The sequence below is a fragment of the Pimephales promelas genome, chromosome 2 (assembly GCF_988280905.1).
Source record: "Pimephales promelas chromosome 2, fPimPro1.hap1.1, whole genome shotgun sequence".
NCBI classification, from domain to species: domain Eukaryota; kingdom Metazoa; phylum Chordata; class Actinopteri; order Cypriniformes; family Leuciscidae; genus Pimephales; species Pimephales promelas.
The window spans coordinates 44,658,743-44,669,972 of NC_142770.1; the positions used below are offsets into that span (position 1 = coordinate 44,658,743).

Genomic DNA, 11,230 nt, shown 5'->3' on the forward strand with positions numbered 1-11,230 from the left:
TAGGCGCAAGCTCCCATCCTTCTTTCTCACACACACAACTGGCGAGGAATAGGAGGATGTCGACTTTTGAATCCACCCCTGACTCAGCAGATTCTGTATGTGGGTCTTCACCTCTTGATATAGGGGTCGTGGTATTGCATTGTACGTCTTTTGTACAGGGATTTTGTCTTTCAAACAAATGTCCATTCTGAGGTCCGGAATACATCCAGTGTCCCAGTCATCCTTAGCAAACGCTCCACTATTCTCTCTCAACAGCTGTCTCACACGTTCCTGTTGTTCTCCAGGTAAGTGACTGAGGTCCACTGGCGGGTCCCATCCTTCACTCTCCTGAACTGTAGGTTGGGTCTCTGGCGGTACGTCATTGTCACCTTGTGATAACTGAGATTGGAATTCAGACGGAGATGGCAACTTCACTTCCGGTTGATGGATGGCATCCACTGCATGCAGCCACCCCAGGACAGTCCGTGCTGTAAGTGTCACCTCTTCTCCTGTGGTATTTTCCACTATCACTGTAATGTTATCATCCTCGTTCAGAGGCATCTGAATAAGCTGTTTGTTTACCTTTATGCCTGCAGGCCAGGGTGCTTCCGAATTGGGCTCCAGCATTACGTGTGTTCCAAGGGTAACCGTCTTATTGAGCTTGCCACAACTGACGTTCACTCTCGCGCATCTTGGAAGAATAATGGATTTTCGTCCAAGTCTTGCAATATGACACCCGCTGCTGTTTTTGCGTTTCTTCAGGAGTGACAGAACGGCTTTTGCTTTCCTAGGGCTAACTTCCAGGGATGAACTCAGTGTGTTTACAAGGGAACTCAAAGGAATCTGCTGTGCTGCATTAGCTTGGACCAGTTCCTCAATCACATTAAAGCCGATTATGGGTTTCTCCAATTCACTGGATGCAATGAGAATTGGTGCCATCAGGTGTGTGCCCCTTCCTTCAGTCTCAGTGTTTCCAGACAGACAAAACTCCACTTCCATCCAGCCTTCATATGGGATGCTTGTCCCATTCGCTGCTGTCAGGTTGAGTTCTCCCTCCTCAAGCAGCTCTCTCACTGGTCTCACCTCTGCGTCAGGCAGGTGTCTTTTCTTCCACTCCGAGCCCACAATTGAAACCTGTGACCCCGTGTCCCAAAGCACTGATGTTATGACACCTCCGAGAGAACATTGCACCAAGCATCTGCGTCCCACCAAACTGGCTGTTTTCTCCTGTTTGTTCGACCACGGTCCTTCAGATAAGCAACCTCTTGGTAAGTTTTCAATAATGTGTGATGTAATCTCAATCTTGCTTGACGTTACATTGTTCACAGTTCGTTTTCGACAACCCGCTGCCCAGTGCTCACTGCTGCCACACTTGTAACAGTGTTCACACCTTCCCTCTGGGTTAGACTGTTCACATTGGTTACAGCGCCTGGTGGTTGGTCGAACAGGTGGAAATTGGTTGCGAGGGAATCTCTGGTTACTGTTTCTAGTCATCTGAGGTCGTGATGTTTGAGCAAGGCTCGCTACTTGAGACGTCAGGTTCTGAATTGCCTCACAGATCACTTTGTCTCGAGCATCCAGCTTTTCCATCAGGTTGTTAGGCTTTGGAGCTTTCTCTTTTTTCATCCTGACATCTTGTTCAGCATGTGCCTGTTCCTCTTCCATAACTGTGGCCACTTTGGCTATTTTTGGTCGAGTGGTTGAGAACTTTGTTTTTCTTTCTAGCTCAAGACTATACGACATGTTCATTTTCTCCAACAGCACTTCATCTTCCACCCGTGGGTTTTCCAGGTAGGGTTTTAGATCTGTTCGTACGCTGTCATCATGAAGGCCAGTCAGAACTGTCTGCAAAAACTGATTCTGGATTAGTTCGTGATTATATCTTAATCCTGCCTTTACATTTTCAGATGCTGATAAAACCCTCTGCCTGAGATCCATGGCTCGAACTAAGAACTGGATCGGCGTTTCTTTGGGTTCTTGAACTGCACGTGTGAGTGAGTGATACAATTCAGTTGCATCCTTTTCAATAAAATGTGCTCTGAGAATTTGTTTGAGAGCAGGCAATGTTAAGTCTGTCCTACTCTCCAGGTAACTTCTCAAACTGACACCTGGGATGATGGCTTGAATGACTGCCTCAACAATTTCTCCCTCATCATAACCCTTTTTGCAGGCCCTGTGAATCTGTCTGTCCAGGCTGGTGAAGTTTAATTTGTCCCTCTGGCCCGGCTCACCTATTTGCCCAATTATTTTGAGTTCTTTTTTATACACTGGATGCACTAGCGTGACGTTTTCTCCTGAAACTGATGAATTTTGCAGTTTTCTGTCTGTTCTGGCATACAGTGATTGTGTTGCAGGGTTTTCCACAGGTTTTTCCGATGCAATTCTACTAACGCCCACAGAGTGGCGCTCCAAGTCAACTTTTCGCTGCACCTCGTTGGTTGCTTCAACCCCTGCACTGGATGAGCTCTCGGTTTCCTCTTCGTCAACACTTCTCAAACTTTCAATCTTTTCCTTTGTCTCTAACAACATAGACAGTCCTTCATCTTCGAGTGAAACAACATCATCTCCCTCTAAATGCTGCAGAATGCGTCTTCTCAGCGCGCGAGGCGTGTGTGTCTCATCCTCCCCCACATTTAGCATTAACATTTCACACAAACTTCTCAGTTGCGAAGCAGATAACTCGAGTAATTTACTCTCTATTTCATCCAGCGTAGCTTCCCACACAGGCAACATTATGGCCACTCACTGAACAGATTAACTTAACTCACGTTCGCAGATTGCAGTTATTTTTCCGCCGTTTCAAAGTCCACTCTCTCCGTGAATCGCGGCTCGTTCTCAGCTCGCGCTGCACTCGCGGCTCGTTTCATCACTTGCTGCTTTCTTCTTCCCGAAATCCGTCACAACCGAGCAGAAACACCAATTTTATGTTGCCCCCTTGGACAATAACGACGACAATCAGTTCTTTTCTGTAGATTTATTTGCTCCGGTTGTTTTCTCTTTTGTTTCTGTGACAGATTTTTGAGCTCAATTTTTACATGAACAACAACATGCGTGAACTGCGCTTTTTTTTACACTTCTTCTCTCTCTTTTTCGAACCGGTCTTCTTAACCCACAGCGCCCCCAACAGTATACATATTTTCTGAGGCTTTCTACATTTATACTGTTAACATTATATTAGTACAGATTATGTACAATAAACAAAAAAACAAATTTAACAATTATTTGAGGTCATTACACAAGAAATATTCACCTTATTTAAAAAAAACAAACATTTTATTTAAAGTTTATTTCTTGTATCGTGACACATACATGGATTTCTCTGGGTTAAGCCCCAGATATCCACTCACCCTAGAACCGCTCCTGATCGCGGATGTAAAATATATTTATAGAAAATTTGAAAGGTAATTGCCAGATGTTTTACTGCGTCACATGGCAACCAACAATTTATTAAATGTTAAAAAATATTGTAACTCAAAGTTTTCCTCTGACTGCAGTCACAGCTGTAGTACCCCAGGGTGCACGCTGGACGATGGGGCGGGGCGACACTTTTGGGCGGAGCGACACGTGTCGCCCCGCCCACCTTAACGTTTATTGGTTTATAATAAAGATGATCTTATTGGTGCAGAGAAGTGTGACGCTATTACAGATTATTGGTGCAGAGAAGTGTGACGCTTTGGGCAGGCTGGGAATGCGGAAGAACACAACAGACGAATACACTTGTTGATTTTGCGGTCATTAATGCGATTCCACAATATTCCATTGAAGTAAAAGAGAATAGAAATAATGGTCTAATTCACAATCACTCCCTCAACAGCTGTAGTAAGTTAGATGGTTCGTTACCTCTGAATTAGGTTTTTTTGTAAATTAATAAGTTAATGACATCTCTCTCCCTCTACATACATACATACATATATATATATATATATATATATATATATACAGAGAGAGAGAGAGAGAGAGAGAGAGAGAGAGAGCGCAAATGTCACCGGACAAGTCACTAGTCTCACCTGATAGTAACCACAAGTTTCCGTTAGATCCTACGAACTTTTTTTTTTAACTACATTTACGGCTGTCAAACTTCACTGATCATACGGGATTATAGCTCCAAAAAGTCATGGTAATCACAAATTAGCTATGGTAATTATAGTATTTGTGCGTTTACAAAAATGTAATCAATAATTATGGTTGTTCTATAATAAACTTATAAGGGAGTATCTATACATGCTCTTAAGAACACAACAAAACAAAGACTGACACTTTTTCTTTATTATGGGCTCCAAACATTCCCATGTACAAGTTGAGTTTCACAGAAATTCATTTCCTGCAGCAAAGAAACAGTCCTGCGAGCAAAATCCTGTACAAACATCTTCGGAGTAAAAGCCCAGCAGTTCCCCTCGTTTTCCTCTTCCCCTGTACCCTGGTGGATAGGACTTGAAAAGCTCCAAGCATTCCGAGCATTCCCTGATGCTGTAGATCCGTCGAAACTCTTCTCGGTAGTCCAGAGAAAATTTTTTCCAGTTGACCACACCTTAAAATGTAAAGACAAAATACAGAAAAGGTATAAGTGTGGAGATTCAAGTTTAAATGTCACATAACACAAATTTCAATCCAAGAAATGTGCATTGAACAGGAAAAAAACATCTTACTGTCTAGCCAGGCAAAGTGTGCTGCTTTCCAGAAAAATTCATCTGTGACCACATCCCTAAACCATCTGCATACTAGTGAAAGTGTCAAATATGCAGAATCACCAGTTGCTAAAACAACTTCCTTGAGGATCTCGGAAATTATTTCATGGGAAGCTGTTGAAACAAAAAACATGATTATTTATACTTGTATATAAATGTTGTTGAAAAAAATATAAACCTTGGTTCAGACAAACCTGATATACTGTTGTCATAACTGCATGCTCTGAATAAAATAATAAATAAATAGATTAATATTCTCTTATAAAGATAATATTAAAATAAATATCGCTCCAACACACATTAGCCGCTTTCCCCACTGTCGGGCCAGTGTGAGCCAGGGCTTTCAAGGGTCGGGCGGTGTTAATAGCCTTGGACCTGTATCACCAAGCACAAAATCACACTGTGTTTCCACCGATAGGACAGAAGCTCTGCAGCGCTTCACTAAAGCCCTCCCTTAACATGCCTGTCTTGAACAATGACAAATAACTCCATTGTTTCACCAACAAATGGAAGTTTTACCAGAAAACTATTCAAAGAAATTGCTTACTTAATGAATGTGTGTACAATAAATTACCTGCTTTGTCTGAATCTCCCCGAAGACATTGCCTTTTGTAAGGTTGAGCGCTAAAAAAAAAAAAAAAATGACAAGAGGTAGGCATGTACATTGGTAGATATAGTACATATATAAACTAATGTTTATGTAGGAACATGCAAACAGCTACATACATTTGCAGAGTGAAGTTGTCCAGTAAGAAAGCACACCACCACCTCCTGATCAGGGGCATGTCATCCTGAATTTAAAAAATAATAATAATATTAATAAACAATTATGGATGTCTGTTTATTTAACGTGAAATATGAAATGAGGTAATGACATACCTCTGAAAAATCAAATCGGAGCCCCAAAGCCATGTATAGAGTGTACTGTTACAATTCACAAAGTGCAAGAAAATGACTCATGAGCAGGGTATAATTTACAATAATTAACTACAATAACAATTAAAATTTAACCTACCATCAGTATGTAGATTCCACAGTTGTTCCCACCTGCCTGCTTGGGTATTCCCTGTGGTTTGGATTAAAACAAGTACATACATTTACCTTCACAGATTTTCTTTCATCAGCACACATTGTGTAATGAAATAGACTTTTGTTTGCATTTAAATGAAATGTTTCACTTCAAATTTAATCGCAGTTTTCTCTGTCCACTCTCGGTTGTCAATGAGTTTTGCAATGTTCCTGTAAAAAAAATAAAAAAATAAATAAAAAATAATAATTATAATTCCCCATTGTTTAGAGATGTAGTCCTTAATGTCAATTAAACTATCTATATTATACTATCTTATATCTATATACTATCTTTGCAAACAAGGGTCATATCTGTGGTTTGTTGACGCAAAACAGTTATGCACTAAAAATTCCAGTGAACACAAAATAAAAGTTAATGAACAAAATGGTAGAAATAAAAAAAAAGATTACAGTTTAAAACAGAACCACTGTAATCTCTGAACACATACTGAACATTTCTATAACCTGAAAGTGTCAATGTATGGTCCAAATGCTGCTTGTTGAATAGAATCGAGAAAATACATTTCTCTTGTCTTTGGTTTCATAATCTGTAAAATGCACGTGCAATGCTGTAATCTCAAAATGAATTAAATTCAACAGCACATTGTTTAGTACACATTAAATTATCCTTTAGATTATTGGATATTGCTTAAATTACAACTTACTGTTAACTTTGTTCTCATATAAATTATAATACTTACACACAGCAGCCAGTGGCCAGGTACCCAAGCAGGCAGAACCACAAGGTCTGTCTGGCCGACATTAGCCTAAAATTTATGTAGAAACATATCAGAGCCTAGGAACTATAATGTTCATTATATTCAGATATAGTAAAATCTTCCACAAAATAAAACATTCCAGAACTCACCGGAAGGGACAACTCTGGGAAACCAGAGAGTGGCGGAAGCCAGGTTGCTACCACGTAAGAATTAGCAACATACACACTGATATCCTGTAATGGAAACAATTATCAGATGCATGCAAATGCATCCGGTTTTCAATATAATTTTCGAGACTGCAACCTTACCCTGCGGAAAGCGATGTGCTCAATGATTCGTAGGCAACAGTTCAAAATCTATATATTTTTTAAATAAAAACAAATAAAATCAGTTCCTTTGATATTTTTCCATCTCATTTTACAAATAAAAAATAATTTTACCGTTGCTTCAACTCCTTCTGACAATCCTAAAGATAGAAAATCGGAACGCAGCAGCACAGTCGACCCCACAGAAACAATTCGTTCCTTTGGGTCACTGTTAGGGTCCAATACACTTACAACCTGAAAAATAAAATGAAAACGTATAAACCAAGAACATGTTTTAAGAATTTTAGTATGGCCACAAACTAATGATTACCATTTTCTGAAGATGTTCTGGTAATGGTTGGCCCCAAACGGCTTTGTTTGGAAGCATGTCCTCCACTGCCCAGAAGGGCTTGTGGCTTGTCACACTGTGACGTGTGCTCTTCTCATATGGTGGCTTAAAAAAAGAAGGATAAACAACATGAATTATCACTTCATCTCAATCAAAGATGTCTTAGCTTTTTGCCACAACTGCACCTTCATACCGGATTTGACTGCATGCTGCAATATCAACAGTGTTGGAAGATTGAGGATTCATGGCTGCACCTAAAACACAAAAACAAACATCCTCACTCTAATAAAAATACAAATACATGTAAATATATAATATTTTTTATCAAATAGGATTGATCTTACAACAATAACAGCTGCACCTTCATACCTGATATTTGACTGCATGCTGCAATATCAACAGTGTTGGAAGATCGAGGATTCACGGCTGCACCTAAAACACAAAAGCGCATACATACACATTTATTTACATACCGGTATACACATACACACACACAAATATTCATACATACACACAGTGATAATACTTTACCCAAAATTATCTTTCCATTGCAATCAAACTGTAATTCCGTGTCATCATCTATACATTTTCTTAACTGCTTCACAACCGTATTGTTCCGTGCAACATTTTTATGGTGCAAAATATTTCTTGCAAGGAAAATGTGGGATGATGGTTTCATCATGTTAAGGAAGTAGTTCTTTTTCTTCATATCTGAAAAGAGTTGCTCAGCTCTCTGACTGTTGATTTTTCCTGCAAGCTCCGGGACAAGGCCAATCTTTCTCAAGGAATCCCTAGGATCCTTACTGTTGTTCTGATGGAACACATCAGACAAGACAAAATGCTCACATGAACCAGTAACAGGATGACCATCCTGATCAGCTGGTTCTTTCCGGTGGTTAAGCCATGGCAAACTGACTTTCAAGTCATTTTCTGATGCCTTCTTGATATTTTCTTCAGATGGTTCCAATAATCGACCCTCAAAAGGATTAAATAAATTCTTTGAACGATGGTTTGCATGAGAGGCTAGTCCCCTTGGGAAGTCGTAGACGGCAACATTGGGAACATGTTTCCATGAAAGCAGGAGATCAGCATAATCACGAGGGCTCTCTGCTCTGATGTTAAATTTCACAGAGTACACAACCCCACAAGGGCAGGTTATAACAGCCCAGCCACCTAAAGTGAAAGACATGTCAATTCATAATCCATGAATACTCAATTTGTCAATCTTTATACAGTTTTATAATCAGAGATCTTACAATTGACAAAAATCACATCGCCTCAATTTGAACAGCAAAATGATTATGTAAACAAGAACTGTTATAGCAATACTTTTATGCCTCCCTAATACATAACTGTACAGTCGGACTTACCAGATGCACCCCACACTTTTTCAAAAACCTTGTTGTAGGTGACTCTATTTGACATCCTCTCTTTTAGTCGGATAATTAAATCCATTTTAGAACCTTTGTGATCTATTCCACATCCCATACAAAGGGCCCTTATTTCTTCAACCTAGCCAAAAAGAAAGATTGCAACAAAATTATTACACATGACAGAACAAAACATCTCAATTAATATATTGTTGTGATGTAACAAACCATACCCGGATATTTAGCAGCTCATCTGCAAGCCTTTCTTCTGTAAGTGGTACGTCATCCTCAGATGAGTCTTGTGACACATGAAGCTTAGCGTACTCTGTGTTGAGAACGTTGTTGGATGATCTGGTATGAATACCAATCCATGGCGCCCAAAAGCTGTAGCTTGGGGCACAATTAAGGGGTTCCTCATCCCACCTAATAATAAAAGAGAAAGAAGTTAAACTGTGGTTAAAGAAAGAAACTTAGATAAAAGGCTTTATATCTGGAAAGTGATGCGAGACATACTTGTATAAAAACCTCGGCTTATCATCTCTACTGTTACTGCCTCCCAAAACTTCTCAATATCCACACAGCCATCATAATTTGGTGGAGGGGGGTCAATTTCACTCACTACAATAAATTAATAAAATGAAACAAAGACTATAGTATTTAAAAGTAGGCTATATTACATTAACTTACATTTCAATTCATGCATGAATGCAATTTATGCCTATGAAATGATAGGATTATGAAAAAATGTAAATACAAATACAAATAAAAAAAAACCTTTAAAATGTGGATGTGATTGGATAAACATATTTTGTGAATAAATTAAGAAACTATAGTTATAAATAAACTTTTAAATATATCAAACAATAAATGTTTAAACATACCAGGCATGCCGAAGGCTCCCTTCTTGTGTAGATCCATGACGACTACACTTGGGTAGTGCCCACAAGTGACACAGTTGTAATGATAATCCAGTTCTGTCATGGCCTCAAAGTGCAAATAGGCTTGTAAAACAAGTTCATTTTTAGGAAAAGGCCCACCTTCAATTGAATGTAATGTTTCCATTACCCTACTTACTGCTGTACTATTCTGGAATTAAACAAGTTAAAAAAATACATTGAATGAATGAATGAAAAAAAAAACAGCAACTTGAAAAATTCATAGGAAAACAACGCATTGGGATTGTGACATACCTGTATTGAGTTTCTTAGGAACATGCACAAATGTAATGACAAAAGAATGTGGTCATTGAAATTATGTATTCCATCTGACCACTCTTGGTACCTATATACCATTTCACAGTTTGGGCACTGTCTGTAGTAAGTAGATATGCCTAAAGAAGTAAATAAATGCATGAATCTAAAATATCCATAAAAAATATCTGAAAGCACATGTTAATGTAATATTACAATAACCATACCTTGGATTACACCAGAAAATGTCACTATCTTGGCATCTTTTGTGATGAGTCTTGGATCACTTAAGACAATTTCTCCTGTATACAGGCCCTGTTGTTCTGGCACCATATGTAGACAGTAATGTATACAACAACTTTATGTTGTTATATACAGGTATTTGCATCCTTGTCAGTCCAAAGCTCTGCTTGGTGTATAGTAATTATGCAAACACTTTGCTCACCATGTTTGTAAGTCACTTTGGGGAGCTGTATGGCAGAGATGCAGTTGTTTATAATGTGCATGCTTTGGTCCACTTATCTGCAGATGTACAGCTACATGGTTGTTTGGACTCTATCTCTGCCTTTCCGTATGAGAATTACCTCCATAAACTAAAGAGGTTTGTAAGAAAGCCGGAATTTCCACTTGCTCAGATAATAAGAAGGTTATCAGAGGTTCACAATATTTGCAGCATTGAGTTGCCTTGTAAGGGTTTAAAAAAGCAACATTATGTTGGACCTGTTCCTGATGGCCTTCAGGCAGAAGCACAATACAGAGAGCTACACACAGAAAAATGGCAAATGAAAGTTTCCACAGGTGACAATGTTTTTGCTATAGGCAGAGATATATGTGGGATATACATCAACAGAAATTTCAGAATTGAGCTGAGCTGCCTCATTTTCATCCAGCTGGGGGAGATTGCACTTTTTTAAAAAATCTTGCATAGCTATATGGTCGGTATTATTTTTGGACGTGTACAAATTTTTGTAGAATTGGAGAAATCGATCATTAATGTCCTTGGGATTAATCAGAATCTCACCTTTATCAGATTTTATTTTATGTATCGTGCGATCATTTTCCTGTTTTCTGAGTTGCCGGGCTAAGAGTCTATGTGGCTTGTCATTAAACTCAAAATGTTTTTGTTTTGAATAAAAAAATGCCTTACTAATCCTTGCCGAGAGTATCTTGTTATATTCATATTTTAAGGCAGATATCTTTTTGTGCAAGTCACTGGAGGGGGTTTTGGCATTTTCTTTATCTAGGAGGTTAATTTGGATGTCTACTGTAGTTCGAGCAATCTAGCTTTGTTCAGTTTCCTTCTAGATGCTTCAAATGAAATTAGAGCCTCTAATAAATGCTTTGAATGCCTCCCAAAGAACAGAAGGGGTGGTTTCTGAATTATCATTAGTATCAAAATAAAGGGATATCTGCGATTTTAAATAATCACAGAACTCTGTTTCGGTTAATAAGAGAGGGTTTAGCTTCCAGTTCATCTGTGGTTTCGCGATGTTTTGAATATTCAGAGTACACGTAAGGGGACTGTGATCTGAGATCAAAATGTTGTGGTTGTCACGGGGTGTGGT

At 38.9% G+C, this 11,230-nt stretch overlaps 1 protein-coding gene and 1 pseudogene across 3 annotated transcripts; both read right to left on the reverse strand.

The window, feature by feature from the left end:
* Window positions 1-4,207: 4,207 nt before the first annotated feature.
* LOC120485785 (uncharacterized) lies at window positions 4,208-7,204 on the reverse strand. Of its 2 annotated transcripts, XM_089123145.1 has the most exons (13): window positions 7,088-7,204; window positions 6,892-7,011; window positions 6,760-6,807; window positions 6,601-6,684; window positions 6,434-6,499; window positions 5,843-5,903; window positions 5,680-5,730; window positions 5,544-5,588; window positions 5,391-5,455; window positions 5,239-5,288; window positions 4,859-4,887; window positions 4,626-4,778; window positions 4,208-4,507 (listed from the first exon to the last, which is right to left on the reverse strand). In XM_089123145.1, exons 5-12 carry the CDS (start codon window positions 6,493-6,495, stop codon window positions 4,764-4,766), a joined length of 378 nt encoding a protein of 125 aa, XP_088979271.1. In that variant the 5' UTR covers window positions 6,496-6,499; window positions 6,601-6,684; window positions 6,760-6,807; window positions 6,892-7,011; window positions 7,088-7,204; the 3' UTR covers window positions 4,208-4,507; window positions 4,626-4,763. The 2 variants fall into 2 exon arrangements, with proteins under 2 accessions (XP_088979271.1, XP_088979268.1); XM_089123142.1 differs by having other exon boundaries at window positions 5,680-5,903.
* Window positions 7,205-7,267: 63 nt separating this feature from the next.
* On the reverse strand, window positions 7,268-9,998 carry LOC120486868 (HMG domain-containing protein 3-like; annotated as a pseudogene). Its single transcript, XR_016146656.1, has 9 exons — window positions 9,893-9,998; window positions 9,666-9,805; window positions 9,357-9,561; window positions 8,989-9,093; window positions 8,709-8,898; window positions 8,476-8,617; window positions 7,637-8,278; window positions 7,475-7,537; window positions 7,268-7,359 (listed from the first exon to the last, which is right to left on the reverse strand). The product of XR_016146656.1 is annotated as an HMG domain-containing protein 3-like (transcript).
* Window positions 9,999-11,230: the final 1,232 nt, after the last annotated feature.

Bases quoted from the DNA above. Each gene is read 5' to 3' on its own strand.
- LOC120485785 (XM_089123142.1), bottom strand. From the start codon at position 5,267: ATGTCTTCGGGGAGATTCAGACAAAGCAG. The intron at 4,888-5,238 runs GTAATTTATTGT...TATTTTATTCAG, and splicing joins GGGAGATTCAGACAAAGCAG to AGCATGCAGTTATGACAACA. The intron at 4,508-4,625 runs GTAAGATGTTTT...TTACATTTTAAG, and splicing joins ACACTTTGCCTGGCTAGACA to GTGTGGTCAACTGGAAAAAA.